Genomic DNA, 23,602 nt, shown 5'->3' with positions numbered 1-23,602 from the left:
CCCAATTTGGTGATACTTAAACATTTCCATTGAAGGGAAGGAGACAGCTCATGACAGTCAGATCAAGAATTTTATTGTTGCCAAGCTAACGGACAAGAGTAGATTCTATAGGTAAAAATCCTGTAAATGTCACCACCAAATGATAGCCAAACAGCAGAGCCTGCATATTTTCCTCCAAACACGTTGGGTGACAATGCCATGGATACTTGTTTGAAGGTCACCATGATGTCATTAAAAAGAGAAGCATATTGTGTCCTTAAACGACTCAATGCTTTTTTTTTTTTTCAACAAGTGGGGTAAACAGAAAACTGCTGTTAAAAGTCCAAAAGAGGCACTTTTAATAGCAGTTCATATTTGCTGGACTGACTGTCCCCTCGTTTCTCTAGTCCTCAGTTTTGGCCTCCATCTCCTCTGCGTCGTCATCGCCGTCCACTTCGGCATTTTCCCTCTCTAGCCGCTCCAGCTGCCGGGCCAGCTCTGTCTCGTCCGTGTCCGTCACCACCTTAGGCTGAAGGGCACAGTTGTTAATACGAACACTCATGTTTTTTCTCAATTGTGAGTGCCTGTACATTTGAGGTCATGCTGGTAAGACCACCAATGCTTTAGCTCACCTCCATTTGGATGTTAAAGACACCCCTCTTCTCTTCAATTTTCTCCTTGATGGCTGCCATGGCCTGGTTGAGGACCGAGAGTCCCTCTGTGCGCTCCAGAGTGGTGGTGGTCATCACGTAGCGGGGAGGAGCGATCAGGTTGATCTATGGTATGAAGAGAGATTGGCCTCATTCACAGGTAGTACCATACATTCTGATTTGGTATTACATCACCATTGTGGCAAAAGAACTTAAGACTTTGATTAATGTTGGTGTCACATAATGTGCAAGGGTGGTGGTGAAGTCACCTTAATGGGCATGGCCTCTGTAGAGCAGCCCAGACCCGCTCGCAGCGCTTCCTTAACGGCGTCGATGCCCTCGTAGCCGTAACACGCCACTTCAATGTCTGCCATCAAGACGAGAGGAAGAATGTTTTTCGTTTTCTGTTGTCATGAATCCACGTGGTGCTATTGCAAATCTATTTTCTACAAACTGGATTCGGTTGAAGTTGGGAAATTGTGTAAAATGTAAATAAAAACAAAATACGATTTGAAAATCCTTCTCAACCCATACTCAATTGAATACACTACAAAGACAACATATTTAATGTTCAAACTGATAAACTTGATTGTTTTTTGCCAAATAATAAATAACTTAGAATTTCATGGCTGTAACACATCCAGTAGAAGTTGGGAAAGGTGGCAAAAAATACCGAGAAAGCTCAGAAAAGCTCATCAAACATCTATTTGGGACATCCATGTGATCAGGCTAATTGGGAACAGGTTGATTAGGTAAAAAGGAGCCTCCCCAAACATGCTCAGTCATTCACAAGCAAGGAAGCGGCGAGGTTCACCACTTTGTCCACAACTGCGTGAGAAAAAACATTTCTCAAAGCAAAATTGCAAGGAATTTAGGGATTTCAACATTTACAGTCCATAATATCAAAAGGTTCAGAGAATCTGGTAAAATCACTGCACGTAAGCAGACTGAATGACCGTGACCTTCGATCCCTCAGACGGCACTACCTTAAAAACCGACATGAGTGTGTAAAGGATCACCAAATGGGCTCAGGAAAACTTCAGAAAACCATTGTCAGTAAATACAATTCGTCACTACATCAGTAAGTGGTAGGGTTAAAACTCTACCATGCAAAGCAAAAGCCGTTTATGAACAACATCCAGAAACGCCGCCGGGTTCTCTGGGCGCGAGCTCATGTAAAATGGACTGATGCACAATGGAAAAGTGTTTTGTTGTCTGATGAGTCCACTTTTCAAATCGTTTTTGGAAACACTGGACGTTATGTCCTCCGTACTAAAGAGGAAGCGGACCATCCGGACTGTTATCAACGCAAAGTTCAAAAGCCAGCATTAGTTCTCATGGCATGGGTGACTTACATTTCTGTGTAGGCAACATAAACGCTGAAAAGTACATACAGATTTAGGAGCAACATATGCTGCCATCCAAGCGACGTCTAGTTCATGGACGCCGCTGCTTATTTCATCAGGATAATGCCAAGCCACATTCTGCACGTGTTACAACAGCGTGGCTTCGAAGTAAAAGAGTCCAGGTTCTCCCCTGGCCCGCTTGCAGTCCAGACCTGTCTCCCATTGAAAATGTGTGGCGCATTATGTAGCGTAAAATACGACAGGGAAGACCCCGGACTGTTGAACAACTGAAGCAGTTCATCAAGCAAGAATGGGAAAGAATTCCACATGAGAAGCTAAGAGAATTAGTCTCATCTCTTCCAAAAAAATTTATTGAGTGTTATTAAAATGAAAGGTTATGTAACGATATGGTAAACATGCCCTTTCCCAACTTCTACTGCACATGTTGCAGCCATGAAATTCGAAGTTAATTGTTATTTGAAAAAAAAAAAAAAAAAAGTTTATGAGTTTGAGCATTAAACATGTTGTCTTTGAAGTGTATTCAATTGAATATAGGTTGAAAAGGATTTTCAAATCATTGTATTTTGTTTTTATTTACATTTTACACAATTTCCCAACTTCAACCAAATTGGTTTGTAGTTGTTACCTGCTCGGATCTTAACAGCCTGCGGAGTAAGTCGCCTGTTGATATTGTCAATAAGTACGGCCCGCTCTTCCTCTGTCAGGTCCAGCTCAGACAGGATTGAAGGATCACTGCATCAAAATGCGTAAGTCACATTTCGTCACCGTTAAGCTTATACAAATTATGGGGTCTTGTATGCGTGACAATTCACTTTTGTTATTGGAGCATATGCAACATGCACTACTGTTATACCAAAGATAGTCACAGCCTTGATTAAATAAATAATAAGGGGAAAAAGGGCAATGATTTTTTGCGTGCGTGTCTTACGACACAGCCTGTTTGAAGACGTCGTAGGCGCCGTATCCCGGCCGCTTGTACTTCTCGTCAAAGACCCAGGCGGTGCGTTGGTACAAGCTCTCCAGCTGCTCATCTTTGCTGTACTCCAGCACTTCGGCCACGTGTCGCAGGATGCTGTAAACCTGAAGCATGTTTGTCATCAAATTAATGGGCATAATTTGACAAGGTTGATTAGTTCAGATTGCTGTCAATGTGACTCACAGTTTTAGATTTGGTGAATTTATCTTCACACTTGATGGCCTCTTCTGGTGAAACTCGTCTTTTTGATAGATCAATGTATCCTAATGGGGAAGCAGTGGAGGAACATGGTTGGGGCTCTTTCTACGAAATATAAACAGCGGCGAACTAACCTTTCTCTTTGTCTACCCGGATGACCACCACGCACTCGTTGCGTCCTATGCGGATGAGCTTGTTGATGGAGCGGATACGCCGACGCGACAGTTCGCTCAGGAGGATCATGCCCTCAATGTTGTTGTACTCCAGGAGGCTGACGTAGGCGCCCATCTCGGCGATGGACCTCACGTTCACCATGACCACGTCCTCCACCTCCGGGAAGCGGTGCTGGTAGAATCGACAGCTGAGCCCCGGCATTGCTAATTGGGGGGGGGGGGGGGGGGGGGGGAAGAAAATACACTTTAAGTGAACTACAGCTATACACAATCTTTATTATTAGGTCATACTCGTCTTTGTTAAGCAAACACACTCATATTAATAGATAGATTTCAATCAAAGATTAGCCAAGTTAAGGTTTCCCTACTAAACAAATTTATCATCTTACCAACAAGTACCGGTAGTCTCTGGTTTTAAAATTAAGGCGTTCTCTAATATCCAAACATAATACTTACATGAGTATAAAAAAATATCGCTAAAACAAATACTGTCAACAATATTTTCATTCGCACTTTTTGTTGGACACAAGAAAAGGCCTAAACGCGTTGATGATCCATAAAGGTCAATAAGACAAAAAAAGATACAAACATTCAAATATCTACCATAGGCAGAACATATGATTGTGTTATATTACCACAAGACACAATTGGAAAAAGAAAAGCTAATAGCATTATTAGCTCGGAGCTCGTAGCCGGTTGCTCACATGCGGCACATGCAAGTGAGCGCGGCTAGCAGCTAGCATTGCAACTTTTCCATTCTAATGTCTGATTTGTCCGTTAAAACTCACCTGTGTCATATGTTTGGATAAGAAAAGCCTCTAAAGTGGTTTACTGCGTCTTTAAACGTTTTCTTTTGCTCTTTTTGGTTTCGGTTTAGTGATTAACAACTATCACCTGTTAGCTCGTATTCACATCTGTGCTAATATTTTTTTCGACCGGGACCCGGAAATGATCGTTTTTTTTTTTTTTTTTTTTTTTGTCATCTCCGCATAAGCACAGGGTCTCATCTATAGTCACGTGACCAGAGGTCAGCTGATCCACGGCCGGGGAGACTGACATCATCTTAACCTGTGCTTGAAATCCCGCTCGAAGAGTATTTTATTTGTTTCTGGACCGCAAATAAATTGGAAAATTACGCCTTCGTGATCTAAATAATCATCAGGAAACTGGCAAGATGTCTGGAAAAGACAGGATCGACGTGTTCCCATCCAGAATGTAAGTGTGTTTTATAGCTACGCTAGCTAACGCCATTTAGCATAAATAACATCAATTTGGCCATTCATTTTTGTGTGCGTATACCCTTAGCATGAACGTTTCGGCTGGAATCTAACGTGGTGCAATTTTGTTTAATTTCTGCGTTCGAATTTAAAAGCGGAAGAGTCCTTGTCATGTGACGTTTTCTATTAATGTGACCCAAGTTGGAACTGTTACTATTTCACTAACATTTTTTTGCCCCCCCCCATCAGTGTCTTATAAACATTATGCTATTTGGTATTCAATAATTATGACTCTAATAACATCGACGTTTTTTCATCAAAAAGAGTACAGTTAGAAACTACAATAGGACATCATAAATCAAATATGTAGATGTACTTCTATTTGGTTAATGCAGTGGTTCTTAACCTTGTTGGAGGTACCAAACCCCACCAGTTGTACATTCACCGAACCCCTCGTTAGTGAAAATATATATATTTTTAAATTCAAGCCATAGATGTTTTTTACTGGTGCACAAAATGAGCCGTGCATAAACATCACCTTGTTCAAAGAACAAAACCAACACAGTGCATGAACTCACAACAAATTGCATACTGGCCAATCAGAATTTACACGATAAATCAGGTTTGTTCGGACCTCCTCAGTAGAGGCTCTGTTGAACCCCTGAGACCAATTCACCGAACCCCTAGGGTTCGATCAAACTCAGGTTAAGAACCACTGGGTTAATGGGAGGCAAACACTGGCAGTGTTACACAGACTCCCATCTGATATGAGTTTGAATGTGGTTGGTTAATTCTGAATACAAATTTTATCAGAGTGCACTTTTATAACAGTTTCTATAAAGATTTGTTTTGTCTTTAGAATTGCACATTTTCCGTTGTTGTTGTTGCCTGCTCTAGTGTCATTATGCCTGTTGTGTGTTTTGGTTGGCAGGGCTCAGACCATCATGAAGGCCCGTATGAAAGGAGCGCAGACAGGCCGCAATCTGCTCAAGAAAAAGTCTGACGCTCTCTCCATGCGATTCCGTCAAATTCTTCGCAAGATTATCGAAGTCAGTGTGTTTTATTTTAGAATTACAACCTTAGAAGGAATGTAAAATGTTGTTTTCGAGTGTATTAGTTAACCATTTTTACGCTGTGATATCTCATTTCAGACAAAGACCAAGATGGGGGAGGTGATGAGAGAAGCGGCCTTTTCTTTGGCTGAGGCCAAATTTGCAGCTGGTGATTTTAGGTAAGAGTGGTGTTAAAAATGACTGAATAAGTGTCCAACTAATATGTGTCTTTGTGTACACAGCACTACAGTCATTCAGAATGTCAACAAAGCTCAGGTGAAGGTGCGTGCCAAAAAAGACAATGTGGCAGGCGTTACTCTTCCAGTTTTTGAGCATTACCAAGAAGGCGGGGATAGTAAGTGAAACAATATTTGGTATAAACATGTATAACGTTTTTTCTTCTTCAAGTAGATCGATTGACATCTTTGTTTGTGATGGTCAGGCTATGAGCTGACTGGTCTAGCCAGAGGAGGAGAGCAACTCTCCAGGTTGAAGAGGAACTATGCCAGGGCTGTGGAGCTGCTCGTAGAGTTGGCCTCCCTACAGGTAGGGAGCGCTATTTCATACCTAACACTGTGCCCTTTTTCTCTCATCTGGACCAGGAATGGTGCCAGGCCACAGAGAGATATACAAAAACAGTCACATACCCAATAATATTATTTATTTATTTTTATTTTTTAACCAGACATCTTTTGTCACTCTGGACGAAGCCATAAAAATCACCAACCGCCGCGTGAATGCAATTGAGCATGGTAAGCTTGAACGATTTTAACATTTGATCCCAAATTGATATTTTCAAGACTAATTGTGGTCACTTTCAGTGATCATCCCTCGGATCGACCGCACCTTGACATACATCATTACCGAGCTGGATGAGCGGGAACGAGAGGAGTTCTATAGGTCGGTGGCCTCATAAGTCTCTCATTTGGTTATTTCTCAGTGTCCCACTGACGCGTCTCTTTTTTTCGGCCTCTCAGGCTGAAGAAGATCCAGGAGAAGAAGAAGCAGCTGAGAGAGAGGACGGAGAAGGAGATAGCCGCCCGGCTGGCCAAATTAGGTCCCATCGCCGAGCCCGCCAACATGCTGACAGAGGAGACGGATGAAGACCTGCTTTTTGAGTAAACACCCTGTTGCCAAGGCAACCTTTAAATTTATTTATTCCCTGCCTATCGGGGCAATGTCCAAGTCTCATGAAGACATTTTGTGTGTAGTGTGTCTTGTTGTGTCATACTGTATAGAACTGCAAAGAAGTTGAAATAAGTACAAATAGAAAACATATACGTAAAAAGCGATGACATTCGAAAGTAGATTTTGATTGTCTTCTCAGTTCGCATGCTGTAAATTTTAAAAGGGTTGTGCTAGTTAACAGTGTGTGAGTGCCATTACCTTGTTTAAAAAACAAAAAAAAAAAACAAACCTAATGAGACTCTTGCTATAACACACATTTCAACATGTCATCAAATAAAAGGTGTACCGAGTTATCTTGTTGTGTTGAGGCCTCACCAAACTCAAATCAAATGGATCCCGACGGCCATTTTGTACCACAATGTTGCATTCAACACATTTTGGTAGGTATGAAGAACAGACACGTTCGTGTTGAGGCAAGAAGCTTTTGCAGTATGATATGCCGTTTAATGGTAGAAGAGAAAAAAAACTAAATCTATTAACAAATGGAACTGCAGCCACTTAAAGCAATGTACCATTATATCATTTTGATTTTCCAATTTAGGAGTAAAATGTTTACATTAGCCCTAGAAAAATCTATATTTACAATTATAAATATTAAGATATATCTATTTCATAAATGGCTAAAGCAAAAAGGGGGAGCACAAAGGAGACACACAGACATGATGAATTGTAAGAAAAACCTGAGTCCGTCTTTGAGGAAATGTGCAAATGAACAGTGTAGCGTCTGTCTTTCAAATGGTGCCTTCAAGAACGTCCATGGGGGAGCTCAGCAGAGCCAAGAGGTGGGCACCCACTGCGGTTCGGTGTCCAGCTTCTCGATGAGCCTGCGCAGTTCAAAGAAAGCCTCGTTTGGCTCCGCGTTCACAATGGTGGCGTCAAAAACGTGGCCGAAGTCCTGCTCCATCTCGCGAGCCTTCTCGATAACCTCCTTAAGATCTTCTGGCTGTGCAGGACACCAATTTGGACTTGGTGAGTTTTCTTTACATTTAACACGATGACAAAGGTAACCAAGATGATTAAGTACCTTGGGTGTTTTTCCCTCAGTAGCCAGCAGGGTGCGCAGTCGTTCTTGAGAAGGAGGTGCAATGAAGATTACAAACGGTTTGAGGTTGGAGGACCTCAGGACCTTCAACGACTGCAGAAAAGGAGTAAAAAAGTATTAAACAAAAAAATTAGGTTTTATAATCATTTAGAGACATTTTTAGTAAGAAATAATATATGCAGCATGATGGAATAGTAATTTTTAAGTTTATTGTTTGCGAGATGAACTACCCTGGTGTGCAGGCAGAGCAAGCAGATGCGCCCAGAGTTGACCACGTGTCGCACAGAGTCCGTGCTGGTTCCATACAGGTTCTTCCCGTACTCCCCGGACTCGATGAACTTCCCTGCTGACAAGTCGTCCTCGAAGCTTTGTCGATTCACAAAGTGGTACTCGCGCCCGTTCCGCTCGTGGATCCTCGCACTTCTGGTCGTGTCTGCGTGAGCGAAAAATTTGCAATGAGATCACAATCGGTTACAAAAATAATAAGAAAATGTGGGCAACTTACGTGGGACGGCGACGGCAAACTTGTTTGGCTCGACAACGAGTAGCCTGCGGCGCAGCTCGTCATGGCCGCTGTTTGTAGGAGCGATCAGAGCTATGGGGCGTTTGCGGTTGGCGGGCTGGTGATAGAGAGACATCTCCTCATACGTCAGGACGTCTTCGCTTTCTGAGAAGAGAGGGTAACAAGGTTATTCGGAATATTACGACAGTTGAAGAATTTATAGATTTGAATGAGACCCAGTATTGATTTTTCTGTGCAGGTTTTGGCCAAAGATGTGCTTGGTAGCTAGCGAATCACTTGTGTTTTTCTTTGTGTGGCTGAGTGAGCGGCGGCATGACATCACAGGGTCCCTCTGAGTGATTTAGCCCCCTGCTGGACACCTGTTGGTGCCTCCTCTGATCCCGTCTAGGAGGAGACGACTAATCTGAGCCAAGCAGAGGCCAGGTCATGTCCGCTATGGCTAGTGGAGTTTGTGTTTGCACACTGACCAAAGTGAGAGCACAGAGTAAAGCGAAGCGAGTTATTATTTTTTTTTACCAGCGTTTCTGCATGGAGATGTGCTTTTCTTCTTCTGCTGCTTGTTTTTCTTCACATACCAGCGCTTCCCTGAAAAAGAAGACAAGGTTACTTGTGGTTACAAAATGCCGCCTTGCTCATGTGCGACCTTCGCAATGCAAAGCAACACAATTTTCTTACCTTGCTGCTCTCGACTCCTGTCTGGTGTTGTTCTCTTCAAGGTCTCTCTCTGTTGCTGGAAGCATTTCCCTGTCAAACACAATGACAGGACTGATTTAATATTTATTATCCGTGTTTTTCTTTCAGTCCAGCGAGTTGGCCCACTTTCCATTTCCACCGCTTAACCTCCTTTTGGTAGCAGGCGCAAGCTTGGGTCAAAGAGCAATCTCAAATAATTCTCAGGTGTTTGATTTAATCTGCCAGACTTGCCAGACGGGCAGGGCTTTCCTCCTGTTGAGCCAGGTTAGCAGCTTGCCATTTTTTTGAATGCCATCTACGTGGTAAATTGACTATACTTTAACATCTGGAATTTTCGCCCAACAGCGGCAACATGCTAAGTATAATATTATTTTGAGCGTTTACCACAACTCACAATGTAAACATGAAGATGATTCGATCTTTGTCAAGTCATGTTTTTGCATTACGAAAGACACCAGAGTAAACAAATAATCTATATGTCTGATCGGCTTTGGCCTGCTCCCAACCTGGAATGAGTCCAGCCAGTAACTGATTTTCTTCATCTCCGTCCCTGTAAGCCTGCCACCAGTTGGGGTCATCCTGGCTGATGACGTGAAGAATGTCCCCTTTCTGGAAAGAAAGGCCCAGCTCCCGACATGGCACAAAAGGGTCATCTGAGGGGTCGTAGTCAAAGTAAGCTCGTACGTGCATCTGCAGGACACGGGGGGTTTACTGCTTGTGTGCATGCAAACAGGGCAAACAGGTCCACCTTTGAGACTTACCACAGTCTGTCTGTGTGGGGCAGATTTAATCTGAGAGCTCGGGATGAGAAGGAATGTCAAAGTGCCGTGCATTTGTTGCTGGTGGACAAAATAAGATGAATGTCCATAAGTCATCATTCTCTTCGATGCTCAAGCTTAGGGCAATGATTCATTATTTATTAAAAATAAATAAATAAAGGAAGAAAAAAACCTGCTCTAAAATTACACAGAATCCCCAAAAGCAAATCAAAGGTGAAAACAGCAAAAGCATTCTGAGCCTGGTTCTCACCAGTAAGTCGTGAACTTCATTGACGTGCTTCCCACGAAGGGAAATGCCGTTGATCTCCAGGATCTCATCCCCCTCATTGAGCAGGCCGCTGTGCTCCGCAGTCCCGCCTTTCACTACCCGGCTCACCATCACACTGTCCATGTCATTACGCACGGTCGCGCCCTGAAGGCAGACCAACGCAGTTTGGAAAAATCATGGAGGTTTGGCCTAAGATGTTGTTTTGTTAAACATTCAAGAATGTGGAGGGCGTCTCACCAGCGGAGTGTCACGAGTCTTATGCAGCCGCACCATTTTAACAGTTTCGCCCAAATACTGGATCACGTTGTCCTCTGCCATTTCCTGCACAGCTAAGCTGTCATGTGCTTGCATCAGCGCCTGTGCACACCAAACAAACGGTTACAATTAGGTCAGACCTTTCTGAAACGACACAAACAAAAACATCAGGATTGACTTGAACAAAATTGACATTCAGGATCTTCTAACCGCTGTTACTTTACTGTACATTTATCATTGTAGCTAAACTCCACCAGGGAGAGCCCTAGAGCAAAATTGTGAGTTACTAGTCAATGGCTAATAATCAGACTGAGTTGAAAGAGTCACCTGACCTGGAGATGAGGATTGATGAGCAGAGCCCTGAGCTCCAAGCCCTCTTTCTGTTGGCTGGACTGGAGGATCTTCTGGACCTAAAAACATGCACACGCGCGCTACTAGCTTGCTTCATAAAGAAACATGTAAACGTCGCAAAGCACGCTTTGAAATCTTAATGCAATTTCACACTCCTGCGACAAATCGACTTTTAGGGTTTTCATTCCAAGCAATTTTGTGTTGTTTTGTGTTAACGTAATATTATTTATTCTTTATTTATTGTCCCATCAATGGCATTAGTTGACCTGAAAACACATTGCAGGCTTATTAAACAAGCTTTAAACAATAAACTAAATTGTCCATGGGAATAAACGTGATAATTGGCCATAATTAAACTGCTTGTGGATAAAAGGCAGGGAAATTATTATTTAAATTTTTTTTTGGATGTCCTGTTAGAACTCTGCAGTGTTACACTAATAAAGATCACCAACAAGGTGACGCACTTCTCCCACCCCTTAGCGGGCCATTAAGAGTTAAGCTCATCCAATAGCAGCAGCTATTAGGCGTTGTTAAAACGCTTCGGGATCCGTGCCCGGTGTTTGCTCTCCCACACGGGTTTACCTCACAGAGTGAGGATGAGGCCTTGCCATGTCTGAGCGCAAAATAGATCCGCTCAGTTGGGATGTCTCTGGTGGCCTTTAAATGAACTTTACACGGCCAAGCTCACGCCTGTCGGTTTCAGCACGGTAAAGGCTGATTCTGCAATATTGTTTTTTTTCCCTTCCATTCGTAGTTGATAAATCCCAGTGGAGAACCTGTTTAGCTAAATAGCAGCAAAGCGAATTACAATGTCTGTGGTTGTGTGTGTGACAGGAAAAAACACAGGCTCAATTGACGTAAGTCAATTACCGCTGCTTTGCTTTAGTACCGACTGGCCTGTGTTTGTGCTGACAAGATGACATCACCTGACAGTATACTCGTGCATAGCAAGCGAAGCACGTCGCATACCTCTAGGCATAGCTCCTGCGCTTGCGCCGTGAGGGGCGAGGTGGGGTTGACTCGATTCATCTTTTGGGACACAACGGTGTAGATGCTGTAGGCGCACTTAAAGTCATCATTGGCAAGCAGCTGGATGAGCAGCTCCGCATCCTGGTGGCTCCGAGCGTCACTTAGGTATTGCTGCACCCACTTGATGGCTTGCAGCAGCTCCTCCAGGTCTGACACAAATTGCATGGATGAGTTTATTCGCTTTTTAATGTCCTTGGACTCTTTTAAAATATTATACTTTTTTATGCAGCACACACAGAGTGTGATTAAAACTAGATTTTTTTTTTTTGATACAGAATCTGTAAGAACTTTTGCTCCCGAAATGTGCTCACAGTGCTTCCCCGCCAGTTTTCAACTTAAATATATGTCCTGTCCTTTACCCTGCCTCCTCAATAGTCACTATTCGACATTATTTTCTTATCACTCCCAATAGGTCACAACTTGCCATTCTTCTCTGAAGTCTGCATTACTCTGCGACCACACCACCCCCCCAAAGACGCCCAAGATATCAATTCACGTCAACTCACCGGTAATTGCATCTTTGGTGGTATGCTCCTTCCCCTCAAAGGTAGGATTGTCAACGCCCACTTTTGGATTCTGTGCCAGTTTCCTGAGCCTCAGTGATGCATTGGGGTCAATGTCGTGCTTCCCCCGGCCATCCTCTTCCCTCCTCTTCCTCAGCTCATCCTGGCAGTGTTGGATTCTCTCCATCTGGGCACTGCAGTGCACGGGCTTGACGAGGCAACTCTCGTCGCCAGGGCAGTCCACTGCCCGCTCCCTGTGGCTGGCGGCCTGGGCGGTGCCTTCCTGCACATAACCGTTCATGTGGGTCGTGATCATCACGGCTCCACCAGCAAATAACTCAGACCACCTCAGTCCTGGCCCAGCTCTGCCCAGTTGTTAAGAAGAACTGGTGCAGAGACTCTCATCAGGGGCCATTTTTACTCTTGACTTTGGAGATCCTGAAACACATGCAAAAATAAAGGCATACAATTATTCAGATAATTTTTATTTTTTGTCTCATTAGACAAACGCTCAGTCCATTTTGAATGCTTAGGCCTAGTCATTCATATGATAGACCGCTAGCAGCCCTCCCCCCTGCCTGAGCTAATTACAATTGGCATGTCCCCCCGCTCCTGCTCCAAGCTCTCGAAGCATTTACCTAGACTGGCGGCTGACAGTGTATACTTCAAGAGGGCCATCTGTCGCCACAGCCTTAGTTAATCCCTGGATAGCGCAGCAGGCTGAGGCACCTGAGCAGGACATGATGCGTAGGATAGAATTGGAGGTAATCAAATATGATCCAATCATATGACCAAGGCATGACAAAACAAATCTTTAAAATTTTCTACAATAACCGCAGATGAACTTCAAAAGGTGTGCAAGCGTGAAAAGATCTCGTGAACATGAGGAAGCATCCACACAGACTGTGGCTTGCGCTCTCTAGTTAGCATTCACATATCATTCCAAATCAGGGTATCCCAAAATGATGGGACCCAAAACGCACAACGTGTGCCAATGTGGCATTGCAATTTGCATTTTCCATACCGAAAAGAAATAATTTGTTGGTGTCATGTTGCACTGTTTTAGCGTAACCTCCTGCAGGATATCACTCTGTGCTGTAACGTGTGGTACTGTAACCCCTAAGAAATTATGAGTGGCCGAGACGAGGTTAGCGTAACATCTAACGTACATTTTTATACAACTACTTCGGTGCTTAAAGTAACTTGCTCAGGTTTTACCACCCACAGACACGTCTAGAGGTGAGAATAATGTTGCATTTGGTCCTTGCTGCTTTGCAAAGAGATTAGTTTAAATACCCTTCATGTGCAACTACTCAGTGATTTAACACGACGTAAAAAGTCACTTTAGCGATATTACGCACAAGAAACTGCTAGAATGTAGTTAGTGAAAGAGGTTATTGCAGTCTGATTGCTAATAAAACCTCACATTAGTTTTACCCCCCAGTTCAAAATGCGCAGATTAGCTTTGTGCCGCTAACTCCCAAATCAACTACGTAGCCGTATCCCGTGAACGGAGACAACGACTCACCACTGCGGCGTCAGTGAATACGGCTTAAGAAGCCAACTGCTGCCTTCTTATTAAATCTTCCACTGCTTATTTTTCAGAAATCAAAAAGGAAAAGGTCACGGTAGAAGGTCAGAACATCAGCACACTCTTGGGGTCCCGGTGGTCCACCTCCAGACTGTTGTAGTGAGAGTTGAGTGCAGGGACTCCTGAAGCCATTGAAGACGTGCACGAGGTGTTTTTATGCGGTCTCCCCTGGCAACACCGAGACGCCACAGCGGCACCCATCGGTCAGACGCATTATTAAACGTGCTATTATTACGATCTCGTCAACCTTAGGACGAATGGGCGAGATTTATCTAAACATAATTCACGGATACATTTTGATTGTTGACCAGCATTCTTGCGATAGAAAGGCATTCAATCCAGTACATGTCTTAACATCTTTGGCAATCAGTGGAAATTTTAGAACAAACTATGGCTCTAAATATCCCCTTAATAACAAGGCTACTGTTGTGTACACCATCAGGTGTCGTTCTTGCTGTTGTTGTTTGAGGACTTTGTTTAATGAGTCATTGCATTTTTCTGCTTGCTTGACAGGATTGCAAAGGTTTGGGACCCAAAGATGCAGCTGACAGCCTTGTGGGGCATGTAAGGGACGGCAAGTGAATAGTGTTGTGCACTTGAGGAGCTCATGTGCGATGTCACATTGCACCACATGGTGGCCACGAGTGCACTGACCCATCTCTCACTAAACTTCAAAGCTTTGCTTCAGGTACTGCGCTACACTGTGAACCTCACAGACACATGTTTGTCAATGACATTAATGTGGGCCAAGTTCATCCATCCATCCATCCATCCATCCATCCATCTTCTTCCGCTTATCCGGGGTCGGGTCGCGGGGGCAACAGCTTCAGGAGGGACTCCCAGACTTCCCTCTCCCCAGCCACTTCATCCAGCTCATCCCGGGGGATCCCAAGGCGTTCCCAGGCCAGCTGAGAGACATAGTCTCTCCAGCGCGTCCTGGGTCGTCCCCGGGGTCTCCTACCGGTGGGACATGCCCGGAACACCTCCCCAGGGAGGCGTCCAGGAGGCATCCTGATAAGATGCCCGAGCCACCTCATCTGGCTCCTCTCAACGTGGAGGAGTAGCGACTCTACTCCGAGTCTCTCCCGGATGACCGAGCTTCTCACCCTATCTCTAAGGGAGAGCCCGGACATCCTGCGGAGAAAACTCATTTCGGCCGCTTGTATCCGAGATCTCGTTCTTTCGGTCACGACCCATAGCTCGTGACCATAGGTGAGGGTAGGAGCGTAAATCGACCGGTAAATTGAGAGCTTTGCCTTTTGGCTCAGCTCTCTCTTCACCACAACGGACCGGTACAGGGTCCGCATTACTGCCGACGCTGCACCGATCCGCCTGTCGATCTCACGCTCCATCCTCCCCTCACTCGTGAACAAGACTCCAAGATACTTGAACTCCTCCACTTGGGGCAGGATCTCATCCCCGATCCGGAGAGGGCATTCCACCCTTTTCCGATCGAGGACCATGGACTCGGATTTGGAGGTGCTGACCCTCATCCCGACCGCTTCGCACTCGGCTGCGAACCGTTCCAGCGAGAGCTGGAGATCACGGCCTGAAGAAGCCAACAGCACCACGTCATCTGCAAAAAGCAGAGACGCGATGCTGAGGTCCCCAAACCGGACCCCCTCAACGCCTCGGCTGCGCCTAGAAATTCTGTCCATAAAAATTATGAACAGAATCGGTGACAAAGGGCAGCCTTGGCGGAGTCCAACCCTCACTGGGAACGAATCCGACTTACTGCCGGAAATGCGGACCAGACTCTGGCATCGGTGATACAGGGACCGAACCGCCCTTATCAGTTGGCTCGGCACCCCGTACTCCCGAAGCACCCACCACAGAACCTACCGAGGGACACGGTCGAACGCCTTCTCCAAGTCCACAAAACACATGTGGACTGGTTGGGCAAACTCCCATGCACCCTCGAGGATCCTGCCGAGGGTGTAGAGCTGGTCCACTGTTCCACGGCCAGGACGAAAGCCACACTGCTCCTCCTGAATCCGAGGTTCGACCTCCCGACGGACCCTCCTCTCCAGCACCCCTGAATAGACCTTACCAGGGAGGCTGAGGAGTGTGATTCCCCTGTAATTGGAACACACCCTCCGGTCCCCCTTCTTAAAGAGGGGAACCACCACCCCAGTCTGCCAATCCAGAGGCACTGTCCCCGATGTCCACGCAACGTTGTAGAGGCGTGTCAGCCATGACAGCCCCACAACATCCAGAGCCTTTAAGAACTCTGGGCGGATCTCATCCACCCCCGGGGCCCTGCCACCGAGGAGTTTTTTAACTACCTCAGTGACTTCGACCCCAGAGATTGGAGAATCCGCCTCAGAGTCTCTAGGCCCTGCTTCCTCAATGGAAGGCGTGTAGGTGGAATTGAGGAGGTCTTCGAAGTATTCTCCCCACCGACTCACGACGTCCCGAGTCGAGGTCAGCAGCACGCCATCCCCACTGTAAACAGTGTTGACGTTGCACTGCTTCCCCCTCCTGAGACGCCGGATGGTGGACCAGAATTTCCTCGAAGCCGTCCGAAAGTCATTCTCCATGGCCTCACCGAACTCCTCCCACGCCCGGGTTTTTGCCTCAGCAACCGCCGAAGCCGCGTTCCGCTTGGCCATCCGGTACCTGTCAGCTGCCTCCGGAGTCCCGCAGGCCAAAACGGCCCGATAGGACTCCTTCTTCAGCTTGACGGCATCCCTTACCGCCGGTGTCCACCAGCGGGTTCGGGGGTTGCCGCCACGACAGGCACCAACGACCTTACGGCCACAGCTCCGGTCGGCCGCCTCAACAATGGAGGCGCGGAACATGGTCCACTCAGACTCAATGTCCCCCGCCTCCCCCGGGACGTGGGAAAAGCTCTGCCGGAGGTGGGAGTTGAAGCTCTTCCTGACAGGAGATTCTGCCAGACGTTCCCAGCAGACCCTCACAGAGCGTTTGGGTCTGCCAGGTCGGACCGGCATCTTCCCCCACCATCGGAGCCAACCCACCACCAGGTGGTGATCAGTTGACAGCTCCGCCCCTCTCTTCACCCGAGTGTCCAAAACATGCGGCCGCAAATCCGATGACACGACTACAAAGTCGATCATCGAACTGCGGCCTAGGGTGTCCTGGTGCCAAGTGCACACATGGACACCCTTATGTTTGAACATGGTGTTCATTATTGAAAATCCGTGTCGAGCACAGAAGTCCAACAATAGAACACCGCTCGGGTTCAGATCAGGGGGGCCGTTCCTCCCAATCACGCCCTTCCAGGTCTCACTGTCATTGCCCACGTGAGCATTGAAGTCACCCAGTAGAACGATAGAGTCCCCAGAAGGAGCGCTCTCCAGCACTTCCTCCAGGGACCCCAAGAAGGGTGGGTACTCTGAGCTGCTGTTTGGTGCATAGACACAAACAACAGTCAGGACCCGTCCCCCCACCCGAAGGCGGAGGGAGGCTACCCTCTCGTTCACCGGGGTGAACCCCAATGTGCAGGCGCCCAGCCGGGGGGCAATAAGTATACCCACACCTGCTCGACGCCTCTCACCGTGGGCAACTCCAGAGTGGAAGAGAGTCCAGCCCCTCTCGAGAGGGCTTGTACCGGAACCCAAACTGTGTGTGGAGGCTAGTCCGACTATATCTAGTCGGAATCTTTCTGCCTCGCACACCAGCTCGGGCTCCTTTCCAGCCAGAGAGGTGACATTCCATGTCCCAAGAGCCAGCTTCTGCAGCCGGGGATCAGACCGCCAAGGTCCCCGCCTTTGGCTGCCGCCCAGCTCACATTGCACCCGACCCCTTCGGCCCCTCCCACAGGTGGTGAGCCCATGGGAAGGGGGACCCACGTTTCCATTTCGGGCTATGCCCGGCCGGGCCCCATGGGCGAAGGCCCGGCCACCAGACGCTCGCCTTCGAGCCCCGCCTCCAGGCCTGGCTCCAGAGGGAGGCCCCGGTGACCCGCGTCCGGGCGAGGGAAAACTAAGTCCATTTATATTACTCATCATAAGGGGCTTGTGAGCCGTGCTTTGTCTGGCCCCTCACCTAGGACCCGTTTGCCATGGGTGACCCTACCAGGGGCATGAAGCCCCCGACAACATGGCTCCTAGGATCATAGGGGCACGCAAACCCCTCCACCACGATAAGGTGACGACTCGCGGAGGGGGTGGGCCAAGTTATTTAAAAATAATTCAAATTTGTGTTTTTGACTAACTTGGTTTGTGTTATTGTCATTGACAGACATGTCCAGAAATGTGTCATGATGTTGTGCAGTACCCGGGACTTCGTTTTTGACCCAATGAGAGATGACTGCCGGTTGGTTGTGCTCATGTGCACCTTGGTACCATTTGACAGAAAACCTGAACTTATCAAGCATTGAAGCTGCTTCATGCATGGTGGTCACTGCAGTGGAGAAGTGTTCAATGGTTGCTTGAAGTCTTGAGATGAGAGTTGGACTTCAGTCACTGCAATGGACACAAGTCTTTGACTGCTCGCCTTTGTCTCCACATGACTCAAAACTACAGCAATTGTACAATTCCTGTAGCTTTGAGGCATGTGGGAGACAGGGGAACAGTTAAAGACTTGTCCATTGCAGTCACTGAAGGGCAACTTTGACCTCAAAACTGAAAAGCGCCACTTTGCCCGCCCCCTGACCATGCCCAGAATTTAATCTGACCAATCATAATGGAGCCTTAATTTGCATAATCACACCCACAATTTAGCAACCAATCAAAATGCAGCAATGTGCACAGCTGACCAATCTGATTTTGTCAGATTGACCTGCCCTCACCCACTTCCAACCCACCAATCACACAGCTCCTTATATGCATAGTTGTGCCCACTTTTCCAATCACAGGATTTTATTTTCATTGTTCCACCTACCTCCAGAGACCTCAGCGAATCATGAAGCTTTATTGCAGCCTTGCCCCACCCTATATTTTTCCAATGTCTTCTCACAAAAAAATTAAATAAAAAACAATCAAAACATAAATTTTTTCAGTGTTTACGTTTTTTTTATTTAAGTAAGAAGTTGAATGTTTAAGTGTTGTTTGTAATCATGCTTTTTTTTTTGCAGACTAGACATTCAATCACAAAGCGAGCAAGAAAAAGTTACAAGTTGGATGACAGTCTGCTCGTTGCTGGGTCGTCAAGTGTTGAAGTGAGACGATTGTGGTGTCTGAACATAAGAGAATAAACAAATGGCGAGTCAAATGTTAAGTCAACTTCTTGTGGAGAAAAAAAAATATTTTTGGCATGAAACTTACCTGTGACAAGGATGAGTTGCAAGTTGGATGACAGTCTGCTCGACGCGCGTTGAGGATGTCGGCCAGTGAGATGAGTGTGGGCAAATTGGTGTCTGGACCTTTCTCCGGGCACTCCGGTTTCCTCCCACATTCCAAAAACATGCTTGGTAGGCCGATTGAAGACTCCAAATTGTCCCTAGGTGTGAGTGTGAGTGAGATTGGTTGTCTGTCTCTGTGTGCCCTGCGATTGGCTGGCAACCAGTTCAGGGTGTCCCCCGCCTACTGCCCGATGACGGCTGGGATAGGCTCCAGCACGCCCGCGACCCCCGTGGGGACTAAGCGGTTCAGAAAATGGATGGATGGATGGATGGATATATTTGATATATACCGTATTTTTCTGACTATAAGTCGCTCCGGAGTACAAGTCGCACCAGCCATAAAATGCATAATAAAGAAGAAAAAACACAAGTTGGACTGGTTGGGGAGTTTTTGAAGCTGCAACTTCAGACCTGCATGAACTCATTGACACAGTCACATCATACATCAGTTTTTGTGAGGATTTGTGTGTGCAGACTAAGACCTTCTACAAGTACAACAACGACAAACCTTGGTTTACACCAAACCTCAGGATGCTGCGCAAAGCCAAGGAGGATGCCTACAGGAGCGGTGACCGGGACCTGTTCAAGCAGACCAGGAACACACTGAACCGAGAGGTCAGGAAAGCCAAGAGGTGTTACGGGGAGAGCCCGGAGAGATACCTCTCCGCCAATCCTGGAAAAACTCAAAACTCCAACTAGGGGAAATGAGAAACCTTGAGAAGAGACCACAGATGGGAGGATCCCTCTTCCAGGATGACCAGGCTGCAATGGATGCAGAGAGGACACATAGTACAAATAGTGTAGACAATTCAAAAAGGGTGTGGGGAGCAGGATGTTATTGCACAGCAGTGACTCTGATACTCTAAGAGTGGTGTGTGTCATGTCTCGTCCCCAACTGCTCTGTTGTCTTGGTTTCTGTCTGTGTGCTCGCCCCTCCCCTCCTGTGTGCCCATGATCAGTGTGATTGTTTCCACCTGCCTCTCGTTACCTGTCGTGTATAAAAGTCCTGTCTGCCCCTCACTCCCTGTCGGATCATTGGTTGCTGTCGTTCGGGGTTGTCGTACTGTCTTGATGCCGTCCATGCTCCACCCCCGACCGTGACAGAATGATCCGACCATCACAACGACCAGCGCTTGGACCCCCCTCCACCACCAGCTCCCGCTGCGACGCCCGATCGTCGTCCGAGCTTGTTCCAGCGCCATGGGCTTGCAGCTGCCATCGGATCTTGCTCCAGCGACGCCGGACTCACGGCCGCCATCGGAATTCCCCCCCCCCCCCGGCGCCATCGGCTCCGCGACCGTCATCGGACTTCGCTCCCTCGACGCCGAACCCGCGGCCGCCATCGGAGTGCTTCTGGCGCCAGCGGCTTTGCGGCCGCGATCGGATTCTGGTGCCGCGACGCCGGACCCACGGCCGCCGTTGGAGTGCCTCCCGGCGTCATCAGACTCACGGCCGCCATCGGGCTCCACCACAGCGTCGCAGGACCCGCAAACGTCAGCAGACATCCAAGCCAGCTGCGTCGGACCCGCGATCGTCCCTGGCTCCACTCCCACTGCTGCGGCGCGTGATGGCTCTTGCCGCCGCGCACAGCCCCGCCTTCCGAATGCCGCCGATCGAGGTACAGACTTCCAGAATCGCCGCCAATTACTGTACGGACTTCCAGAGTCGCCATCCGAATGCATTCTATGTTTGGGTTGCCGCCCGAGTGCGGTTCATGTTTGTGTTTCCGCTGATTGCGGTTCTGTCCCCAAGTCGCCGCCCGAGCGCGGTTCAGTTCCCCAAGTCGCCGCCCGAGCGCGGTTCTGTCCCCGAAGTCGCCGCCCGAGCGCGCTTCTGTTCCCCGAAGTCGCCGCCCGAGTGCGGTTCTGTCCCCGAAGTCGCCGCCCGAGTGCGGTTCTGTCCCCGCAGTCGCCGCCCGAGTGCGGTTTTGTCCCCGAAGTCGCCGCCCGAGTGCGGTTCTGTTCCCCGAAGTCGCCGCCCGAGCGCGGTTCTGTTCCCCAAAGTCGCCGCCCGAGCGCGGTTCTGTTCCCCGAAGTCGCCGCCCGAGTGCGGTTCTGTCCCTGAAGTCGCCGCCCGAGTGCGGTTCTGTCCCCGAAGGCGCCGCCCGAGTGCGGTTCTGTCCCCCAAGTCGCCGCCCGAGTGCGGTTCTTTCCCCCAAGTCGCCGCCCGAGTGCGGTTCGGTTCCCTAAGTCGCCGCCCGAGTGCGGTTCGGTTCCCCAAGTCGCCGCCCGAGTGCGGTGCGGTTCGGTTCCCCTAGTTTTTTTTTTTGGGACGTCGGGAGCCGTCCCTTGTGGGGGGGGTTCTGTCACGTCTCGTCCCCAACTGCTCCACTATGTGTCTGTTGTCTTGGTTTCTGTCTGTGTGCTCGCCCCTCCCCTCCTGAGTGCCCATGATCAGTGTGATTGTTTCCACCTGCCTCTCGTTACCTGTCGTGTATAAAAGTCCTGTCTGCCCCTCACTCCCTGTCGGATCATTGGTTGCTGTCGTTCGGGGTTGTCGTACTGTCTTGATTCCGTCCATGCTCCACCCCCGACAGTGACAGGTGTGAGTTCATCAGAGCAACAGCCTGGGGGAAGAAGCTGTCTCTGTGTCTGCTGGTTTTGGCGTCCGGAGGGGAGTAGTTCAAACAGACTGCAACCTGGGTGAGAGGGGTCTGTAGAGATGTTACTTGCACGTTTCCTGGTCCTGGACAGGTACAAGTCTTCGATAGACACCCTCCCGGTTGATTCCCATTATCATTTCTGCAGTCCTGATTGTCCGTTGCAGTCTGTGCTTCTCTTGTTTGGAGGCCGATCCAAACCAGACATTGATGAAGGTGCAGAGGACAGACTGGATGATGGCAGTGTGGACGGTCTTCAGCCAAGTTGAACTTCTTGAGCTGTCTCAGGAAGTACAGCCTCTGCTGGGCCTTCTTCCGGACAGAGTCTATGTGGCCAGTCCATTTCAGGTCCTGAGACACACAATAATATAAGGTATGTGACTTTGATGTCTACTCATATGCAAATGAGGTAGGGGGTCATAAAATGTTATGACCTTTTTATGATTTGTTATGGTATCATAAATCACCCCCTTTTGGATTGGGGAGGGGTTGGGGGCGTCAAGATGGCGCCAGTCGTGACGGCGCCATCTTTGGCTGTCGCCATTTTGGTTTGCTGGCGCCATTTTTAGATGTGGACATGTATGGGCATGTATTTTTGTGAATCAAAACAGGTGCAGCATCTGAGCTAGCTTTGTTATCAGCCAGTATGTGTGGGGTGAAGGGGGGGCGTTTTGTTGAGAAAAAGATGGGGAGGGGTGTTTGTGTCAGTATGGGGGGTCGTGAGAGTCGGCATTATTGGTGCCAAAGATATCTGAAAGAAAGAAAGAGACTGGAGGAGATAGCCAGGGTGTTGTCGCATCTAATTTGACATACAATAGTTTAGAGGATCAAGGGGGAGTTTTGTTGAGAATATGACATCTAAAGGAGAAGAAATCATCTGAAAGAGACTGGAGGAGATAGTCAAATGTGGTCGAGTCATTGAAGTGTCGTCAGCATGGTCCCAAAGTTATCTGAATCGGTATGCGGGCAAAGTTAGGGGTGTTTAATTTTGGAGGGAGACAGATGAAGGCCTCTGAAGGGCTTTTATTTTATATGTCTAAAACCATATGGCGTATGTTACAATGTGCTTAGTTTTTAATCAGGATATGTTTTCAACTTAGCTGAGTTAGGGTCATTAAAACGTGCTTAGGTTTTAATCATGATATGTTTTAAACTTAGCTGAGCTGGGGCCATTAAAACAACGTGAAAAATCATTAGCGGGTGCTAAGATAACGCCAGTCGTGATGGCGTCATCTTTGGCTGTCGCCATTTTTGAATGTGGACATGCATGGGCATATATTTTTATGAATCAAACCAGAGAAGTGGAGGGAGCTTTGTTGAAAAAGAGGGGGTCAAGACGGGGAGTTTTGTTGAAAAAAAGACATTTGAAGAAGATAGTCAAATGAGGTAGAGCCTTTGATGCGTCATCAGTATGCGGCCAAAGTTATCTGATTTCTCGCGACACGTGATCCCATAGGCGTGGTCTTATCCCCGCCGAATTTTAAGTTGGTTTAGTGTGAATGACCAACGCTCATTTTGAGAAGACAAGCCATCGCTCTGAGCAACGGAGTCGAAGCGCGTCAAAAGCTGTTTCGAGATGGTTAAAGGTAAGTCATGTTACTACTTTGTCGCCGTAATAATAATAATGATAATAATAATAATAATAAATAATAAATAATAATACACTGCGGTTATTTATAAAACAAGATGTAATGTTTATGTAATGTTTGTAGACATCATCGTTTTTGCCGATGTCCATTCAGCCTTCGATGACGATTTTAGCGACGTTTATCTAACACAATCAGACTACGGTGAGTCAATCGTTCATCTAAGGTAGTTCATATAAATGCTATTAGTTGGTGATTTTATTTTATGTATATGT

The 23,602-nt window shown here is 47.4% G+C and overlaps 3 protein-coding genes across 4 annotated transcripts; 1 reads left to right on the top strand and 2 right to left on the bottom strand.

Annotated features, from left to right (window-relative positions):
- Positions 1 to 51: 51 nt before the first annotated feature.
- On the bottom strand, positions 52 to 4,299 carry eif2s1b (eukaryotic translation initiation factor 2, subunit 1 alpha b). The gene is made up of 8 exons (XM_049757138.2): positions 4,132 to 4,299; positions 3,305 to 3,547; positions 3,156 to 3,235; positions 2,925 to 3,076; positions 2,622 to 2,728; positions 899 to 996; positions 612 to 755; positions 52 to 508 (listed from the first exon to the last, which is right to left on the bottom strand). The coding sequence occupies exons 2-8, from the start codon at positions 3,543 to 3,545 to the stop codon at positions 383 to 385; spliced, it is 948 nt and encodes a 315-aa protein (XP_049613095.1). The 5' UTR covers positions 3,546 to 3,547; positions 4,132 to 4,299; the 3' UTR covers positions 52 to 382.
- A 61-nt stretch (positions 4,300 to 4,360) lies between these two features.
- atp6v1d (ATPase H+ transporting V1 subunit D) lies at positions 4,361 to 7,093 on the top strand. Its single transcript, XM_049757139.2, has 8 exons — positions 4,361 to 4,558; positions 5,492 to 5,609; positions 5,712 to 5,791; positions 5,855 to 5,967; positions 6,055 to 6,158; positions 6,298 to 6,364; positions 6,434 to 6,512; positions 6,590 to 7,093. The coding sequence occupies exons 1-8, from the start codon at positions 4,518 to 4,520 to the stop codon at positions 6,732 to 6,734; spliced, it is 747 nt and encodes a 248-aa protein (XP_049613096.1). The 5' UTR covers positions 4,361 to 4,517; the 3' UTR covers positions 6,735 to 7,093.
- A 129-nt stretch (positions 7,094 to 7,222) lies between these two features.
- LOC125990226 (protein PALS1) lies at positions 7,223 to 14,010 on the bottom strand. 2 transcript variants are annotated; one of them, XM_049757132.2, is made up of 15 exons: positions 13,772 to 14,010; positions 12,882 to 12,972; positions 12,247 to 12,681; positions 11,681 to 11,889; positions 10,693 to 10,770; positions 10,343 to 10,462; positions 10,088 to 10,249; positions 9,820 to 9,897; positions 9,565 to 9,748; positions 9,041 to 9,109; positions 8,882 to 8,950; positions 8,348 to 8,509; positions 8,073 to 8,275; positions 7,825 to 7,935; positions 7,223 to 7,743 (listed from the first exon to the last, which is right to left on the bottom strand). In XM_049757132.2, exons 3-15 carry the CDS (start codon positions 12,557 to 12,559, stop codon positions 7,567 to 7,569), a joined length of 1,935 nt encoding a protein of 644 aa, XP_049613089.1. In that variant the 5' UTR covers positions 12,560 to 12,681; positions 12,882 to 12,972; positions 13,772 to 14,010; the 3' UTR covers positions 7,223 to 7,566. The 2 variants fall into 2 exon arrangements, with proteins under 2 accessions (XP_049613089.1, XP_049613088.1); XM_049757131.2 differs by lacking the exon at positions 12,882 to 12,972.
- Between the last annotated feature and the right edge of the window lie 9,592 nt (positions 14,011 to 23,602).

This window comes from Syngnathus scovelli, chromosome 20 (assembly GCF_024217435.2).
Source record: "Syngnathus scovelli strain Florida chromosome 20, RoL_Ssco_1.2, whole genome shotgun sequence".
Classification (NCBI taxonomy): domain Eukaryota; kingdom Metazoa; phylum Chordata; class Actinopteri; order Syngnathiformes; family Syngnathidae; genus Syngnathus; species Syngnathus scovelli.
This window is presented reverse-complemented; position numbering and strand designations above follow the sequence as displayed.

Bases quoted from the DNA above. Each gene is read 5' to 3' on its own strand.
- eif2s1b (XM_049757138.2), bottom strand. From the start codon at position 3,545: ATGCCGGGGCTCAGCTGTCGATTCTACCAGCACCGCTTCCCGGAGGTG. The intron at 2,729-2,924 runs GTAAGACACGCA...ATTTTGATGCAG, and splicing joins GTCTTCAAACAGGCTGTGTC to TGATCCTTCAATCCTGTCTG. The intron at 997-2,621 runs GTAACAACTACA...TCTTGATGGCAG, and splicing joins GGCTGTTAAGATCCGAGCAG to ACATTGAAGTGGCGTGTTAC.
- atp6v1d (XM_049757139.2), top strand. From the start codon at position 4,518: ATGTCTGGAAAAGACAGGATCGACGTGTTCCCATCCAGAAT. The intron at 6,159-6,297 runs GTAGGGAGCGCT...TTTTTTAACCAG, and splicing joins TAGAGTTGGCCTCCCTACAG to ACATCTTTTGTCACTCTGGA. The intron at 6,513-6,589 runs GTCGGTGGCCTC...TCGGCCTCTCAG, and splicing joins GAACGAGAGGAGTTCTATAG to GCTGAAGAAGATCCAGGAGA.
- LOC125990226 (XM_049757132.2), bottom strand. From the start codon at position 12,559: ATGATCACGACCCACATGAACGGTTATGTGCAGGAAGGCACCGCCCAG. The intron at 9,749-9,819 runs GTAAGTCTCAAA...CGTGTCCTGCAG, and splicing joins CCCCACACAGACAGACTGTG to ATGCACGTACGAGCTTACTT. The intron at 9,110-9,564 runs GTTGGGAGCAGG...TGTGTTTGACAG, and splicing joins ACTGGCTGGACTCATTCCAG to GGAAATGCTTCCAGCAACAG.